Source organism: Cydia fagiglandana, chromosome 19 (assembly GCF_963556715.1).
Source record: "Cydia fagiglandana chromosome 19, ilCydFagi1.1, whole genome shotgun sequence".
In the NCBI taxonomy this organism is placed as follows: domain Eukaryota; kingdom Metazoa; phylum Arthropoda; class Insecta; order Lepidoptera; family Tortricidae; genus Cydia; species Cydia fagiglandana.
This window is the reverse complement of record NC_085950.1, coordinates 1461906-1484838: the sequence shown is the minus strand read 5'-3', so window position 1 is coordinate 1484838 and position 22933 is coordinate 1461906. Positions and strand designations below refer to the sequence as shown.

At 36.8% G+C, this 22933-nt stretch overlaps 2 protein-coding genes across 2 annotated transcripts in view; both read right to left on the bottom strand.

The window, feature by feature from the left end:
- Positions 1-22933, bottom strand: part of LOC134673873 (uncharacterized) — a 244826-nt gene that overhangs the window by 158045 nt on the left and 63848 nt on the right. The gene's annotated exons all lie outside the window — the stretch shown is intronic.
- Positions 1633-20777, bottom strand: LOC134673878 (zinc finger protein 287-like). Its single transcript, XM_063531933.1, has 6 exons — positions 20567-20777; positions 19997-20126; positions 19690-19755; positions 17380-17442; positions 16656-16715; positions 1633-2648 (listed from the first exon to the last, which is right to left on the bottom strand). The coding sequence occupies exons 1-6, from the start codon at positions 20693-20695 to the stop codon at positions 2035-2037; spliced, it is 1062 nt and encodes a 353-aa protein (XP_063388003.1). The 5' UTR covers positions 20696-20777; the 3' UTR covers positions 1633-2034.

Here is a 22933-nt window from a genome sequence, read left to right as displayed (position 1 = left end):
TACATTTATAACAGCCCTCTTTTTGAGTTGGGGTAGTGGGTTAAAAGTTATGTAATTAATTAAACATGGACTCCTGGTACTAAAGAGACAACATTCAAATGATTTGACTGCAATGACAGGTTAAAATTAGAATAACCTTGATACAGGAAGCAATTCTGTTAGTGTCATAGTGTCAATATGTTTACATTAAATGTTTCAAAATATTCATCCTTAATATGATATCATTTCACGAAATTCGCTTAGTAGACACTTTTATTGCATTCAAAACGATTTCTATACTTTTTAGTTCAACACACACAATATTCACATAATTTCACAGATAATCATAGTATCTGGCACAAAAACTATTCACTGAACGTCGATTAAAAAAAACGCGTATCGAATGTTGTATATTTCGAATTTCGAATAAAGTCGGTCTGCGCAGTACCGCAGTCGGAATACCAATGTTAGTAGCTAGGTCAAGGTATAAACTTGAATCTATTTCGGTCCATAACCACAATGTTATCTACAAAATCATCTTTAATATAAATACAACTGAGCCATAGTTCTGTCTTCTCACTTATTACGTGCAAACTGCATTCCTTTCCTCAAAACATTACGGTTAATACAAAATAATTTCGAAAAACACTTACCGAGTAAACTGGTGTGTTGACGATTAAAGTAATTGATTTCTTGAGCTGTTTAAAGGACGTTCTTTTTCACAATTTTGAGGTTTCCTTGGTTTAATTCACTATTCACTGTTACGAAAATTGGATGGAATAATAGATTTTGCAAAAGCACACCCATGAACGGAATACGGGAGTGTTCTTGTGACAGTCATACAGTGCGCCTGTCAGCTGTCAATTTAATACTTCTGTCCATGTCTGTCAAGTTTGCGTTTCGTTTCACGCAAACTCATTACACGTCAGTGTAGGTCAGTCATGAATCTAGGATATACCTGGATCTGGCATGAGTGGTGGTAACTGACAGAACGAGATAGTCTTATGTATCTTTCAGTAGGAGTAGCAGAGAAAGCGGTATTATTGCTTGTCCTTGTCACGTGCCAGTATTTTCGTTCTGGGGCATTTTTTTCAATTTAGAGGGTTCTAATATCACCATAAATCTAAAATTGGTGATTAAATTGGAGATTGACGCCACTTCCATTTCTGATCAAATCGGTCGATTTGATCATCCTGTCTGGATACCGCTTTAGCGTTGTCAGTGTACTTGTTTTGTTAAATCTTGTATTATTAGATCAAAAGCCGATTCGGTCGCCACCTGGCTGGCCTAGCATCTGTATAAGAAGAAATGCAATGAAAATGAAAATGCACAATATTATTACGAAATATATTTGACTTTAATAAAAACGTAGACAACTCCTGCGCGACACACGCCGGCACGACACCGGGAACACATCGTGCACGCGCGTGCAAGGGAACCACGACACACACATCACACAGCCCACACCCGACACATGCTCCACTGGTAACTAGCAGCACAGAAGAAGTAATAGTACTACCGTACAGAAAGGACACTTCCTACAAACCCGAAGTTTGACAGCGGTTCAGTAGGGCTACCGCCAATACCGGAAATCGTCAATTGCGGGGATTTTTCTCTGTCACTCTAATTACGCCTTCATTGGAGTAAAAGAGAAAGATCCCCGCAATTTGCGAATTTCGGCTTTCGCGGTAGCCGCCCTGGGTCGTATCATGCTTTCTAATACATGGCACTATCCCTTTCGGCTATTTAGGGTTGTCAAAAATCAAGTGATTATCTTATCTGTGGTCGTGCACGCAAAAGGACGACACGTGGTGCCAACCCCAAAAATTGCTCGGTGCAATGCTGAGCCGAGCGGAGCCGAGTTCGACCGAAGTCAGGAGTGTCTCCCCACTGCTAGCAGATTCGGGGATTCGGGGACCAATCCCATAGTAAAAGTTGCTCGGTATAATCCCAAAACCTCGCTGACAATGGGAATATATAGCTATTTTTTAGCCCCCCTGTATACGGTATGTATCAATTGACGTGTTTGTATTGCATCTGCAACTTACAATAACATTAAAAAGTCTTCTCAACATGTCTCAACTGATGTCTGTGTAGGTTTGATTTCTGTCTACACTGGTAGCCACAATAGTTACATTTAAATGGCTTCGCCCCAGTATGTATCATTTGGTGTTTATTCAAACTCGACTTATCACTGCATTTGAAATCACAGTGGCTACATGAATAAGGTTTTTCACCGGTGTGTATCATCTGATGCCTTAGTAGGTGTCCTTTCTGGCTACACACGTAGTTACAATCGCTACATTTAAATTTCTTTGGTTCGTTTGTATGCGTGTATAGATGTTTTCGTATGGTAGATTTATGACTGCATTTGAAATCACAGTAACTACATGTGTATGGTTTCTCCCCGGTGTGTCTCCTCTCGTGAGCACGTAAGTTTGATTTTCGAATGGTGTTGTAATCGCAATGGCTACACTTATACAGCTTCTCACTAGTATGTTTCTGATGTTGTCCGGACGATAAGTGTTTGTGTTGTATGTGTTTCCTCAAAGTGTACTTTTTTCTGTAATGTTTGCCACAGTCTTCACAGGCGTATAGTTTTTCTCCACTGTGCCTCGGCGTGCTTCCGTCAAGGGCGCGAGAACACGGGGGCCCCGGCTCCGCCGTCACTGGACACACAAAAAAATGAGATGACCCCTCTGGTTATAAAGGATAATTGTAGTACTTTACAAGAATGAAAGGATGAAACATGACATGACATGACATTTATAAAAACCACCAACATAGGTAGTTGCAACATCGTCCTGGCATCGCCACTATCAGGCGAGGCCAGGTTGATGTGCAAACTATACTTAAAATGTCATGTAGTGGTGTAGGTAATACTTCACTACTACATCATTATTACTATTAGATCTCATTACGGGGGTGACATCGTCACTGCGCGACAAAACCTCTTAAAAAAAAGCGGCCAAGTGCGAGTCGGACTCGCCCATGAAGGGTTCCGTAACAGCAAGTATCATAATAAAATTGCGGTTTACGGTTTATGACGTATTAAAAAAAAACTACTTACCAAATCTCGTTCAAACCAATTTTCGGTGGAAGTTTGCATGGTAATGTACATCATATATTTTTTTAGTTTTATCATTCTCTTAGTTTAGAAGTTACAGGGGGGGGGGACACACATTTTGCCACTTTGGAAGTGTCTCTCGCGCAAACTATTCAGTTAAGAAGAAAATGATATTAGAAACCTCAATATCATTTTTGAAGACCTATCCATAGATACCCCACACGTATGGGTTTGATTAAAAAAATTTTTTTGAGTTTCAGTTCTATGTATGGGGAACCCTAAATTTTTTTTATTTTTTTTCTATTTTTGTATGAAAATCTTAATGCGGTTCACAGAATACATTTACTTACCAAGTTTCAACAGTATAGTGCTTATAGTTTCGGAAAAAAGTGGCTGTGACATACGGACGGACAGACAGACAGACAGACAGACAGACAGACAGACATGACGAATCTATAAGGGTTCCGTTTTTTTGCCATTTGGCTACGGAACCCTAAAAAGGATGAAACATGACTTCTAAACCGTAACATAAGTATTTATTCGAGGCAATCCATGGTGTTTATACGCCTGCTATGACGCAATTACTGTGCGAAGTTTGGTTTCCATATAAAATTCTATGTGACGAAGTCGGATAAGATGACTTCGCTTATAGTGACAATTCGCTTACTATGACCTATAAATCCTATTGTTATGGAATTATGTCCGGTTATACTGACAATTCGCTGGTTTTCGTAGCTGTACCCACGTCTTTCAATGCGAAACGTTTGATGCGTGTGTTAGAATATTATTATCCTATGTACAAATTGTATTACGTATGAAACTGACCTGTTTCTCTTTGAAGTCCAATGTTGATAATATATTGCACTATTTAAACACTTAAACACAACTTCACGTGAAGTTTACACAATTGGTGATTTATGTGGGTACGATACGAAACCACGGTAGATAAGAGAAACAGGGGTAGTGGTAACTTTAACAATAATATAGTAGTTAACCTACTACTAAGATTTGTACATTACTTTTAAGTGATTTATTATGTATATATATTACTGATTAGTAATTATGTATAACGGAATTTAATGAAAAGATGTTATAATCATTTTATGTTGGATATTTCGATAAATGGACGAGGTACATGAGAAACCACGATTGTGACGTCATTTGTGGAATGACAAGTGGCATAATTAACCAGGTGCAAGTGGCTGGCTAGCGATGGGCATAAAAGGGCCCGACCAAATTCATTTGGGTCAGTCTGCTTTGAGCATCAGCACTGAGTTAATCGTCGCCAAAGGAATATTCAAAGTTAAGTAAATACTATGTTGATAATTAATAATATGTATTATAATAATTAAGTATTTACTTGATTAATTAAATAGATGGATTAATTAATTCAATCATCTCTTAGTGAATAATTACTCTTAGTAATTATATTTATTAGTTGTTGATAATAAGGTGAATAAATAGGATGATTGACTTTAATAAACAGTTTTATTTTCAACACATGTAGTGTTTATTATTTTATTTATGATACTTATAACCCCAATAACAACCAGTGATTGTTTTAGCAGTTGTATATACTTTGAACCAAGGTAAATAAATAACTAACGACAAGTTATGCCTAAATTATACGCCAAACATAGTGTTATTAGGCAGTAATGGGAATAGAAGTAATATTGATTATTCATTTTGAGTTTTATATTTAAATTTGCTTATTTACATGGAAGTGGGGTTTCTCCTTATTTACTTAGACAGCTATTTTAATTCGCTTTTCTCACATCAGAAGTGGGATGTTACACACATTCTATGCCTACAAAACTAATGTTTCAGGAGCAGTACGAGTATACGACTGATTATGCTAGTCAAAAGCCGGACGCTACCCAACTCTAAGAACTGTATGCTGCGCTATACTGGACACAAGGACACTGCTGGTATCTCATTTTCAGTGAAAACCCCAGGTGAAACAAGATATTTGGTATACTAAGCATGACACTTTTTATGAAGAACAGCAGCAAACAGCTTAAAGGAAATCGCGAAACAGAAACTGCCGCGCCTGTGAGACGCTGCGGAGTGGCGCCTGTCTGGAAGGATGACTGATGAATTACCTATGTTGTTTCTGGTATGTTAAAATTTGGTTTAATTTAAAAAGTAGGACTATTTATGTTAAATACCTTAAACGTCGTCAACATCAGTATTATTACCTTCACCGCGAAACTACCTACGAATAGTTACTGATTTGGATAAACGTAAACATCTGCTCTTTTTATAACCGGTCGTATGTAACCAGCCATAATGAGACTTAAATAAATATATTCTATTTAAAACGACGATTTGGTTAATGATTGAATAGGAGAATAAAAAAAGGGTTATTTGTGAAAACGTTGAAATAACGTTATTTATAGCCCGGATAATTATTTTTCGAAATCAGTTAGCTACAACTCTAATCTTATTTTATTAGAAGAGTTTGAGGTCTCCATTAAAGACTACGTTTGAATTTAGCTAAGCGGTTAAATATAATGGGCATTTGAATTGTAACTTACCGCGTGTCATAAGTTAGGTATTTCAAGTCACGTTCAGCTGCCGGTTTAGTTACGAATTTGATACTTTATTTAAGTGTCACGGTTTTGATATTGATCGTCAGTTTTGTGACTTTTCTTAACCTACCGTTAACGGTATACGGGAAAGTGAAAATGCCCTTGTACGTTCTTTGTATTTGAATAGTCACATTATTTCTTATTTTTGTTACGATTGACACGATAATAAATATTATTATAATATCTGTTAGGTACTTAATATTTATATAATGCCAGTTACTTAGGTTAGTTTTTTTAATAGTCTGATATCGAAGTCACATATCTTAAAGATACAAGAGACTGTTTAAATAAGTAAGAACAGTAAATGAAATAAAATAAATAATATTCAACTGTCAGGTCGTTGTAAAGTACTGTATAGGATAAAGTCAGCATACTTTTTAATCTTCAAGCTCCTCGTAAGCTTATCGATATACAACAGTCTGTAGTCGTGATACTTGCATAAATAGTAATAACGGTTATTTACAATTTTGTACATACCGTCGTAAGATAGGAGACTTACTGCTAGTTCCGTGTACAGATAGTAATACGTGTTTTAAAATTTTGACATAAAAGCGTTTTTGATAGTATGCTTCCAGTTAGCTTAATAAATTTACTAATTGATTGAATATTAAATGACTACTAAAATAAGAGATACCTCAGTGACAACTTTAGACAATTACGTCGTACAAAAAGTAGACTAGTCAGTTGTTCTTGTGGTTATCAGAGGTAATAAAATTGAAGTCCCGTATTAGTAAATAATGTTTTGAAACCGTGAAAGTTGAAAGGTAGTGTTTTGCACATGAAAATTATTCAGTAAATAAAAAGGACATATTCTCTTGGTAATAAAATTACTTTATTAAAAAAAAAGAAAAATACACAACTTAGAGTAGGTACGATCGATTAATGAGTATAAGATAAACGTATTCCTTTAGGAAAATTCGTCTAGCTGACTTGTAAGGAACGTAAATAAATAATAATACAATATTTTAAACCGTTATATGTATATGTACCACCATTCACATGGTCAGATGGTAATTAATTGTACTAGGCAATTTTGTACCTATGACCTTCTGTAGGGCTAATACGGTCGGCTCTTTGTCATTTGCCACCATGCCTGTCACGTTCTAACAAAAATGTAATACGAGAGTAACTCATGGAATGGCGGGTGATAAAATGCGACCATAATACCGCTGTCCTAGAGAATGACTTTTGTATGAAAAGTACGCCTTTGTACGATAAGTTCTTTTGCACAATTAAGATTCAACTAGGAGATTATCTCGTTATCTGCTAAATAGGTTTAAATACAGTTACGATCGAAGCTCAAAAAAAAAAAACATTTAAGAAGAAGTACGTTTCCTATTATATGTAACCGCATTTTTGCCATCGAAGCTTCAGAGATAGATCTATACATATTGAATACATTATAGAGAATTCTGACCACTGACTTTTAGAGTACCTAGTTGTTTTGTGGGATGGCCGAACGGAGTTAAAAATTATGTTAGGTTAGGTTTATATAAAATTCTTAGGAGCGATCCAACGTAGGAAGTTCTAATAGAATGAAAATGAAAAAAAATGTTTATTTCTGTTAAACAATAAAGGATAAGATCTCCTTGTAGGATAGACGTTACCAGTGGCAGGAGAATGGTTTTTAAACATAATTTATTGTAAATTAATTAGGGACATAGGGCTCGCAGAATTATTTTCCATTTGTCACAATTTTGAGCAGCTACTTCCAGCTCTTTCCAGTCGAGTCCACTTGAGTCAGCCTCCTTCTCAACTGACCGCCTCCATGTTGTACAAGGCCTCCCCGACCATCTAAATGCCAGCTGAATGCCAAAATAATTTTGTATTGAACAGATACGTAAAGCTTAGTTTTATTTCCCCACTTTTAAGTTCATTATTTATTGTGGTTGTAAGCTTATAGAAGAAGAACTTAGTAAGTTTTACGGAGGTTGGAGGTCTTGGATTGGAAACTTTCATGTGTTGGCGTTTTCATTTGTCAAAAAAAAAAGAAGAGATTGCCTACCAGGTTGGAGTTCCCGGGTTCGATACCCAGTGGGTACATCTATTTGTGTGTTTATCGGAAGGATTTGTTCCTTAGCCGTGAATGTTTATTTTATGTATATAAGTATGAATATTTATGTACATATGCATAAATATATTTATACATCTCTATCGTCTTCTAGTGCCCGAAACATAAGCTAGTTGAGCTTGCTATGGGACTAAGAAGTTTATATACTTATGGTGATAATTTATGTATTATAAAAAAAAAGACAAAGTAAAGAGATGTATGTAAGAGATGTATGTTGGTTGGTCATATGACTGACGATGATGATGGTGATGTTATGAGCAAGTCATATATCACTTTATGGCCAATGAAAAAAAAAAAGAGAATGATGTATGAAAGAATGCTTGATGAAGTTGAGAAATCCATGGTGAAAAAAAAAAAAGAGAGAGAGAAATGCAAAAAGAAATAACTGGTGCATTTGTACACGTGTTGGCCTGAAAAAAAAAAGAGAAATGCAAAAAAAAATAAATGGTGCATTTGAAGTGTTGGCCTGAAAAAAAAAAAGAGAGATGCGCAATATATATGTATATGTTTATCTTATATTTTGTTTTTATTGGGTGCTAGTACTAGCATAAGGCAAATATAATATGATTATTTCTATCTATGTTTGAGATGAGACAGTCTCTGGCCAAACTATAGTAATGGGTATCGAAATTGTATGATCATACAATACTTACCTAACAGACCATAATGAGGTGTACTTCGGGAACGAAGTACAAGTCAGTATGGCCGTGTTAGAATATTATTATCCTATGTACAAATTGTATTACGTATGAAACTGACCTGTTTCTCTTTGAAGTCCAATGTTGATAATATATTGCACTATTTAAACACTTAAACACAACTTCACGTGAAGTTTACACAATTGGTGATTTATGTGGGTACGATACGAAACCACGGTAGATAAGAGAAACAGGGGTAGTGGTAACTTTAACAATAATATAGTAGTTAACCTACTACTAAGATTTGTACATTACTTTTAAGTGATTTATTATGTATATATATTACTGATTAGTAATTATGTATAACGGAATTTAATGAAAAGATGTTATAATTGTGACGTTTACACAATAAAAGTGCAATGCGAACTACCTGCAGGTCGACATTCTGTTGTCAACTGTCATACCGTGCAGACGGGTCGCGGAGCACATGCCTGACCAACTGAGTTTTATTTATTACCTTGTAATACAACAACAGAACCTAGACGTCACAATGGCGACGAGGATAAAAAACGTAAGAAAAAGAAAACAAAACCGATGTAGTTGCTAAATATCCGACAAAAAGTGATCAGTTTGAAATTATTTTTTCAATGAAAGGGAGGGAGACAAATGACCCAAATAGCACAGGTATGATTGACCCAATGTGGACTTAAAATATAGCTCTGAGCACATAAACATCTTTATAAGGTACACTTCTGGTACATAAACTATATTTTGGTCGAGAAAAAAAAAACTATTTTTACGCAAATAGTATTACTAAAGGGCACATTTCAACGCCTTATTCAGTTTAAATACTATTTAATGCTTTTAGCTTTCCAAAAACGGGTCGGTGAACAGAAATTAAGCCAAATACGGTAAAATAAGTTATTATAAAATAGAAATAAAACTTTTATAGCGACTGTGAATTTATGGAATCGTGTAAAACTATAATTAAGCTATACGTATAATAAATAAACTGTCGCGCATATTGCTGTATAGTGCTGAATATGTCTGTTCACCGGTAATTTATTATGGGTAACTAAGACAACTAAGTATACCAACGTGGTGCTGTCTGCGTTAACGGTTGTTGAAACAATATCTGGGTTCGGTGTAGTTTATTATTAGCTCACAAATGTATCAAATTAAGGGCAAATGATTAATAATACTTCACATAATAAGGTTTATTACTTTTAACCGGAAGTTATCTACCTAAATAAATAATAAATGTACTCTTTATTTCGAGTCAAACTCAATAATAATCAACAGATCAGCTGCTAATGCTGCTATACAATATGTGCTACTTAGTTTACGTGCTACTTAGATATGCATTTAAATTATTTAACCAAATGAGCATAATATATTATCTGGGTCTTGTTTCTATAATGTAAAAGGAAAAATAAGTAAACAAACTGATACTGTCGGTGAAATTTGTCGTAAAGCTTAAGCTCAATACGAGAATTCTCCAAAAAGGGAATTTATAGTTGTCAATGTTGTTGTGTTAATCTGATGGGTAATATTGCACTTACCCTCCTGGGGCCCAGCCATACAAGGAAAAATCTGAACTTGCTATTGAAATCTGAATCTACAATGTAGGATTTAGGGTTGCTTTTGTTTTGTTTAAAATGGAACGAAGCAAAACAGATGCAACCGTGCTACAATTAAACACAACCTATGTCGCTAAGGAGCAAAATGTTATTCTTACGGCGACGCTGACGGCGAACATTGAATCCTGAACGAAGCGAGGGATTCTAAAATGGAATACTGAGTTTAGTGAGGGATTCAAGGGTTAACGCCCAAAGTGAAAATAATTTTGCTACCATGTGACCCATACTGTTTTTCACATCACAATAAGGAAAAAAAATAGTCTAGTCTAAAGAACTTAAAGAGTCTTAAGAGTCTAAAGCGTATAAAGAGTCTAAAAGGGCTAAAGATTCTAAATAGTCTAAAGAATCTAAAGAGTCTCTAAAAAGTCTAAAAGAGTCCAAAGAGTCTAAATAGTCTTAATAGTCAAAAGAGTCTAAGGAGTCTACAAAGTCTAAATTAGAGTATTAAAGATTGTAAGAGTTTAAATGGTCTAAAGAGTCTATAGAATCTAAAGAGTCTTAATCTAAAGGGTCTAAGAGTCTTGAGAGTCTGAAGTTTAGAGTCGTACATGTATGCAGTAAACAGATTTTCCTGAAAATAATTATATTAAAATATCCATTTTCGGAATAGATGTAAAAAATTCAAATTTTACCGACCTTAGAAAGTATCTACTTACCTACTTCATCTGGTAGGACCGTGGGCCTTGGGAAGGTATGGTTAATAATTCTGCCGCGCCAGAAATGATTACGCGGTGATCGATTGCATTTGGAAACTCATGAAATGCTTACCCTGTCCTCCTTAATAGGTTATTTATTTAAAAACGAGTTTTCAAATGCAAGTACCGCGGTTATGGTGGTGGGGCAGGGTTGCTGATGCCGACTATGGTGTATTTAAAATGATTAACTACACATTGACACAACCTTGCCTATAAATATGACAAACAGGCAAAGTCGAGTTTCATAGACTGAAAAGCCAAAGGTATTATATAATGCATAGTTTATGCAAGATACGAGTTCCGTATAAATAAATACCTACAATTGGAGTGAAATCTCCGCGAGTGCTGCATGGGATATCGGCCCATGTAGTGCAAATGATAAGTTCCTCAAAATTAAAAATTAATATATTTCAGGAAAAATCCATAAAACATTGTTAGTAATATGTGACTATAATTAACCTTAAAGATTGAAACTCAGGTTATTGTCACAAAGACTCGTCGAACTTTAATGTAATGTCTTGGGGTCCAATCCTATGTATATGTGTCTACCTGTTCTGTTTTTACACGTTGTGGTACTTCGATAACTCCTTAAGTACAGAAACCCGGTAGTTAGAAGGTACTTACCTAACGCACATGTTCCGTGCTTACTTACGGATAGTTTTACAATGATGTCTTAATTGTGCTTTAGAATGTGCCTAAGTGTCGTGTGCCTGCTAGCTGCGAGCACTCCTCCAAGTACGCACGTTTTAGAAGCTAGTGTAATGGACATTTTCAAAGTTGCTGTCGACGAATTACACTAATACCTTTCACGGAAACAGATTTGGTATGAACAATTCATAATTCGACTGATGCAACAGGAACTGGACTTTGAAAATGTCTAATCTAATCTATTCCTAATGAGTCTAAACGTGATTTCAATGCGGGAAAGGAAAACGATCTTATTGACAGATTTGTTGAAAATTGAGCCTCCGTGGATCTAAAAGAAATGTTGAATCTAGGGGTTTCAGTTACGATAAACAAGTGATTATGGAAAAATATAGATAAAATGTTAGGATGCAACGGAAAGAGTTTTGGGCCAACATAACAAACAGGTAGACAGGATTGCGATAATGGCGCCGCCTACCCCCTAAAAGATAAAATGTGCCGGCATGTGATAAATGTGCCTACAAAGGCCAATTCAAAATGCAAAGCACTAGGACTAAATGAATACCGATAAAAGTCGACGGGCCGACTAGATAAAAGTCCAGAAATAAATAAATTACCTAAAGCCAATCAACTAATTTTCGTGCCATAAGAACACATAATTCTACAAATTGACAATCAGGTCAAAGGTAAATTAAAGGTAAATAAATAGACGCTGGGTCTGTCACAATGCCACACATCGTGTAGGTATCTAAAGTAAATGCTGAAAATAAAAACAAAGTACCATACCAATCAGTGGCGATGCGTGAAACCTTGCACTCCCACTGGGCTACTTTATATATGACTTGTTCCTAATCGTGAAAACATACACATACGAAAATAGTAACCAAGTTCGTAAAACGGACTGCCAAGTGATGGCATCAATATCGGACAATTACCCAGATAGCAATGAGTTTTAAGTGTAATAAAAAGGCACGTTAGAGGGAAATTTATACTGTGTACATATAAAACCCTAAGGACCAGACGTGATCTTGATTGCACCAAACTAGTTTGCCAAATTGAGGTTGAGACTAACAAATCAAACAAACCTTGTAAATTGAGGTTGCAGATCGAACTTCTTTATATTTTCAAGAGTACATATATATTACATATATTATCAGAGAGTGATTTACTTAAGTCGTTGTTTAATAATTATCGTACTTTCGGTACTTAGTACCAAATATGAACGAAAACCCAAAATGGCCTAGGGTTTTATTAAAGCAACGGAAAAATAATAAAGTAAAGTGAAACCGTGTTCATGGTAATGACATTCCATTGGTTCCTTGTAAAATATAAATAATTAGAGCTAAACAATATATGCCACAATCAAGGCAGGAAAATGAACATACACAAGTGCTAGTTTTGCTCTATAATATATTTTTAAATGATTGAACCTAATGGAAACAAAATGTCTATAAAAATAATAATAATTAATGTGACTGTAATCATGATCAAATTAAGACTGTATATTGTAGTCAAGGGCTACTGTAGACTATAGTCAAGGCTAAAATCAACTTCCAATTAGTAAGCAAGTATTGGAGTTGTTTTCATGACATAAATAATCTCATTCATTATATGAGTAACAGTAAGTTGCTAGATTAACAGAACAGGTATTGATCTGTATTCAGCAAGTATTGTAATTAAAAAAACGGTAATAAAATAATATATCCAATCCAATGCAATTTATAATAATAACGGTCAAATATGTAGGTACCTACATCATTATACCTGAGTAATAGAAATCTACTTGTAGGTAGGTATAGATCATGGTTGCGTAAATATCATACCAGGCCGCGTAGCCGGGATACCAATCGCTTACGCTCCGTAGCGATCGAAACGCAGCTGTCACTGTCGCACTAATATCGAAGAGTGATAGAGAGACATAATGCTTTTCGTTGTCGAAGCGATGGCGATTGTAACCTTGGCTAGGCCGGCAATACACAAGTAAAACTAAACAGGTTGTGGTGTATCTTGTAAGACTTTTTACCTTATTTAACATTGGACCATTTACGTATATTATAAATTGTATCCTATCTATATATTATATTGTATTACCTATCAAACAAGCCAAGTAAAACTGAGGCAATCGGCTGTTGCCAATAAATAATGTACAGGTACGAGATGTTATTAGAAAGCAACCTGCTTGTAACAATTTTATTGGAAACTCTCGAAATAGATATTAATGTGTGAAACATGTACATAGCTTGAATGCTAATGGAAAAACCTAGAAAAGTGTAAGCATCCAAAGAAAATATGTAGCAATTAAGGTTAAACTCGTAAGGTATTTAAACCCCGAGTTATCAATGTGAATAAAAGAAAACAGACTCAAAACTGCAAAAAGGAGAAGGACAGGGACTGACATTGTAAAAGTAAAACCATAATTGTATTAAAACACTTTATTACACTAAACAAGTACATAACAATAAGAGAATAGAATAAATATGTACAAAGATGAACTTATCCTTTTAAGGGGTCTCTTCCAGCTGACCGCTAAGCAACTGAGAGAGATACTAGGAAGAGTTCTAAATATTCCAAGATTGATATTGTTAAAAATGTTTATCGTTGAACTGTTGAGAAATAAATATATATACACCTAGCCGAGTTTCTTCCACCGGTTCTTCTCGGGTCTGAGGTTAACGCTGTTTTCCGGACCGGTGGCAGTAAGTCGGAATTAGGATCTAAATTAACCTAGCAGTTATAAGATAAACAGATGTGAGATGGTTGAACTATTGTTGCATAGCTAACGCATAATGTAAAATAAATAAATCATTTATAAAAAGGAAGAGATGTGACGTTTACACAATAAAAGTGCAATGCGAACTACCTGCAGGTCGACATTCTGTTGTCAACTGTCATACCGTGCAGACGGGTCGCGGAGCACATGCCTGACCAACTGAGTTTTATTTATTACCTTGTAATACAACAACAGAACCTAGACGTCACAATAATCATTTTATGTTGGATATTTCGATAAATGGACGAGGTACATGAGAAACCACGATTGTGACGTCATTTGTGGAATGACAAGTGGCATAATTAACCAGGTGCAAGTGGCTGGCTAGCGATGGGCATAAAAGGGCCCGACCAAATTCATTTGGGTCAGTCTGCTTTGAGCATCAGCACTGAGTTAATCGTCGCCAAAGGAATATTCAAAGTTAAGTAAATACTATGTTGATAATTAATAATATGTATTATAATAATTAAGTATTTACTTGATTAATTAAATAGATGGATTAATTAATTCAATCATCTCTTAGTGAATAATTACTCTTAGTAATTATATTTATTAGTTGTTGATAATAAGGTGAATAAATAGGATGATTGACTTTAATAAACAGTTTTATTTTCAACACATGTAGTGTTTATTATTTTATTTATGATACTTATAACCCCAATAACAACCAGTGATTGTTTTAGCAGTTGTATATACTTTGAACCAAGGTAAATAAATAACTAACGACAAGTTATGCCTAAATTATACGCCAAACATAGTGTTATTAGGCAGTAATGGGAATAGAAGTAATATTGATTATTCATTTTGAGTTTTATATTTAAATTTGCTTATTTACATGGAAGTGGGGTTTCTCCTTATTTACTTAGACAGCTATTTTAATTCGCTTTCCTCACACGTGCGTGTCGTGTAAGTTGTTTTTGTTTTGATTCTCGAGATATGTATATCGGTACACGGTTAATAAAACTCATCTCTCGCAACGAAAATTGAGATTAATTTGGAAAAAGTTAAAAAAAAGAAGTTAATCCACTATGCTTTATATGACATCCGCTTAGTATGACGTGTTTGTCACTTCCCTTCGATGTCATTATAAGCGGATTCTACTGTACATAAACATAATTAAATAAAAATACTTAGTACTCAACCAGAGCCCAAGTCATTGGATAGCCATAGTTTATGCAATTTAATTTTGAGTGATGCTACAGACTGGGACTACTGTCTAAGGCAGCGGTCGGCAACCTTTTAGCAGCCAAGGGCCACATAGCAGTTAACGGAGGTGACGCGGGCCGTACTATGTTAATATTTATGAGTTTGAGACATTGTCGTTTGTCACTATTACATACAAAATAGCCAAGGCGGCACTCGGGCCGCAAGTAGGGTTGCCATACGTCCGGATTTGTCCGCACATGTCCGGATTTTTTACCCTTTGTCCGGATTGCGGCCGGACTTGGCATGAGTGATTTTTAGGAATGACCTTATAAAAATAAAATGCGCGCCCGGGTAGGGGGCTACGGGATCGGGCGAAGGGAAAGGGAAAAGTAGATCCACGATACAGTACCAGGCCTATGGAACTCTCCGCGCGAGCTCGGATTTATTCCTACGAATCTGCTCCCGTTCACGGTAGAAAAGCAAGCCAGTTGGTTGCCACACGCGCTCACGTACGCACGTCACCGCGCGCCGCGCTGTCAATTTTTACGATAGTTACAAGCTACGTAGTGGGTACCTACCTACTATTGAATTTCTGTAATGTTTATTATTACTACTACTTACTGTACTATTTGAAATAGGTAGCACATTTTTAATTTATTTTGGTAAATGTTTATTTTAACGACAGTAAGTTAACTTTACACCGGAAAGTGCCTACAAATTTTTGCTCTGGTTAACTTATAATTAATTACCTGTATTCATGGGGTTTCCATTTTCTTTATTGTGTAACATTAATCTCTATCTGGTTTTAAATTACACGAGGTTTTAAAACTAATTCTTGCTGGGATTATTGCGCGGTTTATAAAACGGCGTAAACACTGCGGTTGCTGCAGGGACATATGACATGACATGACTAATGCATAATTGGAATATTAGGTATAATTTAAGATTTAGCTTTGCTTATATTTCACTCCGCTGTTTAAGTAGGTATTTATATATCATTTCTAAGCGTCAGCAACCCTAGCGTTGTGCCGGTGCGCGCGGTGCGGGGAGCGGCGCGTTGAAGGTCACTCCATTGTATTTTTGTGTAGGTAACAAAACGGTAGGTATTTACGTTTTGTTTGAGAGATAAGTATCTGTTCGTAAGAACTATTATATAATCTGTGACAGTACACCACAGAGAGCAGCGCGCCGCCGGGGCGTCGTTTAAGCTACGCCAAATATCTGCTACAAGGAATGTCCGGATTTTTATCAGGACATTTAATTTTTCCATATGGCAACCCTAGCCGCAAGTGACAGGTTCACGAGCTGCATACGGCAGGTTGCCGACCGCTGGTCTAAGGGATAACGGCAACTTGTTCCACAACTGCACAGCGCGCACTGTGAAGGACCTGCAGTATGACCGAGTGGACTCACCTGACCCCGAGTCACTCGGCACATCCTCACACGTCTCCGACTTTATTAGAGGGTCCTCATCTGAAACGATACACGCTTTATATACATCGATAAATAGTCGAAAGGGATAGTGCCATACATTAGAAAGGGATAGCATGATTCGACCCTGAACCGCTGTCAAACTTCGGTTTTGTAGGAAGTTTCCTTTCTGTACGTTAGTAGTAGTACTATTTTTTATTCTGTGCTAGTGTGGGGTCTCTCTAGACTAAGGTATTTGTAATATGCGCCTTTTCGCGTGATTCAAATACTAAAATAAATATGTTACAGTGAGAGGAGGACACCTTTATCTCTGAAATGGGATTTATAGTTGGTCAAGCAGATCTTGTCAGTAGAAAAAGGCGGCAAATTTGAAAAATGTAGGCGCGAAGGGATATCGTCTCATAGAAAATTTGAATTTCGCGCCTTTTTCTACTGACAAGATTTGCTTGACCGTCTATATTACCTTTTTTTTTAATGCTAAAAAACGAACTATATGTCGTACGATCGATGTTCGAAATGACAATTCCTTGTACAGTTAACGGTAAAAATATGGGTGTAGACAACTTACTCAAAAATATGTCCCATAGTTCTTAATTCACTGACATAAGAGTTATGGGACATATTTTTGAAATGATTTGTACACCAATATTTTTACCGTTGTAAGTTGCTTCCTAAAGATTTCCTTATACGTATAACGGGAACTTACCAAACACTTTTCCCGTCTCATCTTCATCAAGCGTATCCAACTCCAACTTTATCGGGACTTCGTCTGAAGCAAAAGTGCAATTATATGAATACAAGGACATTTCAGTTACATGCATTCAATTCAACCTATCTCTTGACATGTTTTCGGATAATTTGGGTATATAGGTTATAGGTTTTCGCGGGCTTGGTTTCCGCAAATCGACGTCATATTATTGCGCCTATTTTGCGTGATGGGTTGGCGGCACTATGCTTGCCAACCCAACTCTACCAAGAAGCCTAGCTGACCCTTGACGTTGCCGACGACTTCTGGGAGAGACCCCGGTGAGCCGAGGTGTTGTGCCCGGTATTTTGCCACCCCTGGGCATTCGAGAATGATAATTTGGGTAATTGGTAATCCTGAAAATAATGTAATAATCACTCATATTCCGTTGTGATAAGAGACCATTTTTAGGGTTCCGTACCCAAAGGGTAAAACGGGACCCTATTACTAAGACTTCGCTGTCCGTCCGTCCGTCCGTCCGTCCGTCTGTCACCAGGCTGTATCTCACGAACCGTGATAGCTAGACAGTTGAAATTTTCACAGATGATGTATTTCTGTTGCCGCTATAACAACAAATACTAAAAACAGAATAAAATAACGATTTAAATGGGGCTCCCATACAACAAACGTCATTTTTGACCAAAGTTAAGCAACGTCGGGAGTGGTCAGTACTTGGATGGGTGACCGTTTTTTTTTTGTTTTTTTTTTGCATTATGGTACGGAATGTAGGTATGGTATGTAGTGAATTTACCACTTCATAAATTTAAGTCGCACATTAAGCACTCCTTGTTACGTAAGGCGTACTACACTGTAAATGATTTTATAAACGATAGAGATGCTTTTAAGCCGGTAGCTTGATTTCATTAGTATAATAAGAATTAAATAAATATTGTTTTTTTTTACATTGTGAATTAAATATGCTAGTGTCCAGTAGAATTGACACATGAGACAATGATGTTCTCGCTTGATTATATTGTTTAATTTAATTTTAGTTTTGGACACTTGGAGACCTTATACATCTCTAAGTACATATTTATTTATTTGATTTTTATTTTTGATTGTACATACTTACCTATATTTTTAATGTTTCTGACACTTAGAGACCTTTACATCTCTAAGTCAACTTAGGCTAGTAATTATGTGAAGCTATATTACTGTCTTTTTATGTAACATATGAACACAAAATGCCGTGTCTTACAGCTACGTGTTATTACTATTTTAATATTAATATAGGCCGGTAGCTTGAACATGTCATGCTCGCTTAAAAGTCTTTGCTTACGGTGGCGTTGTTGATCGGGTCGCCACTTTCCCGAATGAAGGTTGAGGGAGGCGATGGCTGAGATACGCGTCATACTCGTGAACGGGTGCTGTTTGTGGAGACTGGTCTGTTAAGCTAACACGAGCTATTAGCTATATATACTATACTTAGTAACTTTTATTAATTAATTACAGTGAGACGCCTCATTCTGTTCTCGTATGTTTCTTTTCTTTTAATGAATGTATTAATTATACAGGATATTGACTCTTGGAGACCTTATACATCTCTAAGGATAACTTGATAAACTATATAATCTTATAGTTCTGACACCTAGAGACATTTACACCTCTAAATATTATAGATTTTTTTTGTGTGTGTTTTTTTATCTGTATTTTGTATGTAATTCGACATTAAGAGACCATATACATCTCTTAGTAATTGTAATACGTTAGATTGAATTGTTAGTTTTATTTTATAAAATTGTTGATGTTATTATTTTTGCTTTTATGTAAATTCAATGTTGACGTGTAAAAGTGCCCTTGTGGCCTATTTGCTGAATAAATGTTGATGTTTGATGATGTTTAGAACCCTTCGTGCGCGAGTCCGACTCGCACTTGCCGGGTTTTTTTTGGAACTATCCACTTTTCAGTATTTTTCCTTTCGGAATTACCCGCCTTGGAAATAGAGACTAGTTTAGATATTTTTGAGCACCCAAGCTGCTCCAATATATCTGATAGTGACCATGCATTAAACAACTGAATACCCAACCAAATTATGCAAAAACGCTTGTTTAAAGCAATTTTTCTTCATCACCTTATAAAACAAAGTCCCCCGCCGCGTCTGTCTGTTTGTGTGTTTGTATGTTTGTTTGCGATAAAGTCAAAAACTACTAAACGGATTTTCATGCGGTTTGCACCTATCAATAGAATGATTCTTGAGGATGGTTTGGGTGTATAATTAGCTAACCCGTGCAAAACCTGCTCGCTGGTCGCTCATAAGAAATAAGCACTTACATAACGCATCGGAGACAAGGTCTTCATCCGCATCATCAGCCAGCTCACCCTTGACCGCAGATTCCTCTGGACGACACATGCAACATCATAGTTAGAATTATTTTACTCTCTCCCTCATGATGTTTGTGTCATAGTAAGGTATAGAAAATAAGCATAAAATAAGTTTAAATTGTTGGTGATTTTCTAAAGTATGCTTATCACAGTGTGAATGTGGAGAGTCATAAAATGAATTGGTTCCCTTATATACCACAACTCTTCTCTTAATGCACTCAGATTTTAAGTCCAAAACTGTTCACTAAAAACTGACCTTTCACTAGCAGTGCCTCCTGCAGCTCCGCCTGGCTGCGCTGCACTTGCAGCTTGAAGTCGCTCGCGTCTCGCAGGCGGCCCACGCACGCCGAGCAGATGCCGTATGAGCCCGAGCCGCTCACCACCAGCTACAAGGTAAATTGACATATTTACTAGTATAAATTAAAGGCCATGTAGTTCTGACATAACCTTCTTGCGTTATCCCAGAATTTTGCCACGGTTCTAGCCTAGGGTCAGCTTGACAACCAATCCCAAGAATTGACATAGGCAATAGATTTTACGGATGCGACTGCCATCTTACCTTTCAACCTATAGAGGAAAGTAGGCCTCATTGTGATTAGTCTGGTTTCCTCACAATGTTTTCCTTCACCGTAAAGCGACTGGTAAATATCAAATGATATTTCGTACATGAGTTCCGAAAATCGCACGCTCTTACCGCTAGGCCTAAGGCCACCAACGCTTCCAACATAATCATCTATGATTGAATTTACACGAATATTCTATCTGAGTAAGTGTAGCTGTGTGTGTGTGTAACAGTGTGTAACATTAACCAGATTGTCGTACTTACATGTATATCGAAGCACTCTTTGATCATGTCGGCATATATCTCCGTCATGCCGAGATGTGTGTACGGCGTCGTCAGGTCCTTGTCCGGAGCACGCCGCAGGCAGCAGCGACACGCATACATCACGTCCATCACGGCAACCGCTATGTCGTTTGTATGCCCTCACTAATGCCTATAGGTAGCCCTTCGTCTGGCAAAGTTCCACGACAGGAATATGATATCCACTCTAAGCAAGTGATGTAGCCATCTGAAGGGAATGTATGTATCAAAAGTAAATAAAACAAAATTAATCGTGACTTTGTTTCGTTGTTGATTTGTTTTTTGTTTAACAAATTAACAAAACAAAGTAACTTTACCTCAAATCCTAAAAATACCATGGACTTATAAGATGGACTGCACTGTCACTTTTTTTGCCATACTAAATTGAACTTTATCACCGAGCTAGAAAGACGTTCGTACCAGACTAGAAAAAACGGTCCACTTGAGATAGCAAAGGTGGGTCGCGGTGTCTCACTCGCACGTGTTGCCATTGTTAAAAATATACCATTGTGGTAGTATTTATATAAATATACTACTCAAATTAAATAACTTCTTATATTATTTAAATGCTATATTCAGAGTAAGGTTCTGATATCTTTTAAGAAATTTGTAAATAAGTATGATGTCAATATTTAACTGATTTAACCAAGCATGTGGGCAACAAAAAAAAACATTAATTTTGGTGTTGTAGACATTATAGAAACTTTGAATGTTAATTGGTATCCCTATCGTCATGACATGTTATCAAAACACGTGAATGCAAAATTTCCTAAAAATGGTGAAAATATGTTGCGTTAAAGGTTGTGGGAGTGAAAGAATTTCTAATTGTGGAATATTGTTTCTCGGGGAAGCCACAATTATTACATTTTGCGATAAAAATACAAGACAACATTGTCAAACTCATTAGGGTGACTATGATGTCGGCACAATGAGAATCAGTGTTACACAATTTTTATTAGGTACTTAAGTAAGTTTATATAAATAGGTATGTATTTATTTCGGCATGTTTAAATTGGTGAAATGAGAGCCAATACAGAATAAATAATTACCAAAATTGAAATCCAAAGTCCTTAAACATTACAGACATCGTAATTTACTGACTTTTGGGACGATACCAGAAACGTTACTGGGAATTTACCCTCTTTGGATTAATTTACTAAGAACGGCACATCACTAATTTCTTTACATCTCACGACTCTTCTCTTTTCGCACAAGTGGCCTAGCACCGTGAACACCGAAGTTCGCAAATTACGGGCATCTTTCTCTTTTACTCCTATAAAGGAGTAATTACAGTAAGAGAAACATGCTCGCAATATGCAAACTTCGATGTCTATGGTCCAGTGACAAGCGTCCTAGTTAAAAACGATAGCAAGCGGGCGTAGCGGACCCACGCAACCCTCAGGCAGTTACGAATTTGCCCTAAAGCCCCCTCCAGACTATGCGCGTGAATCGCGGGCGAAGCCGCGAACGCGAGTGTGGAGTCGATTTCGCAGGTTTGCGTTCAGGACTCCACACTCGCGTTCGCGGCTTCGCCCGCGATTCACGCGCATAGTCTGGAGGGGGCTTAAGACCGAGTAGGCCCGGGCCTAGGGCGGCCAGATATTTTGGGCGGCAGTCTATATGATGGGTGCTGAGAAAGGGGGGGCGGCTAGAGCTTGCTATGTAGGGCTTGGGTCCTAAGGCGGCAAAGACTGTATGTAATTCCTCCACTGTCCTGAGAGCCTACCCCGTTGCGTCTTTGTCGCACTTGTAAATTCGTACGTAAGTGTGACAGAGAGGCAACACGTCGAACATGGTTCACAGTAGACCCTCTGGTTCTGTCAGCATATTTGTCTCTCTATCTCTCTCACTCATACCTGTGTTCTTGAAAGACTTTACGGCGGACCACGTTCCTGACGATCGACCATGTTCGTAATCCAGTACCTACGCCTAAGTACTAGTAACAGCTTTTCTTCTTCACTTGGTCCCTCAATACTGAGGATCGTGACATCATATCCTTCTGTTGAAGACCAGTTGCCTATTTTATAAAGCTACAAGTTACAATTTACAAGCGGAAGTCTCGTTCTAACACATAGGGTTAGAAAGAGACTTCCGCTTGTAAATTGTAACTTGTAGCTTTATAAAATAGGCCACAGGTTCCTCCATAGGGTTCTCTTCCTCGCCAAGCGCATGGCCTCGTGCAGTTTTAATTGCATAGGTGCCGTAATGTGAACACACCATTTAGAACAACTAAATTAAGTACCTAAGGTTGTGTGAAGCGTTTTACAGAAGAGAAAAAACTATATCCATCCCTTTTTAGGCGAAAAGACAGTATGATTTCTATTACTAATA

Coding starts and splice junctions, on each gene's coding strand:
- LOC134673878 (XM_063531933.1), bottom strand. CDS start 20,695: ATGGACGTGATGTATGCGTGTCGCTGCTGCCTGCGGCGTGCTCCGGAC. Junction 16,716..17,379: donor TGAGACGGGAAAAGTGTTTG/GTAAGTTCCCGT, acceptor GTATCGTTTCAG/ATGAGGACCCTCTAATAAAG. Junction 2,649..16,655: donor GCCGAGTGACTCGGGGTCAG/GTGAGTCCACTC, acceptor TTGTGTGTCCAG/TGACGGCGGAGCCGGGGCCC.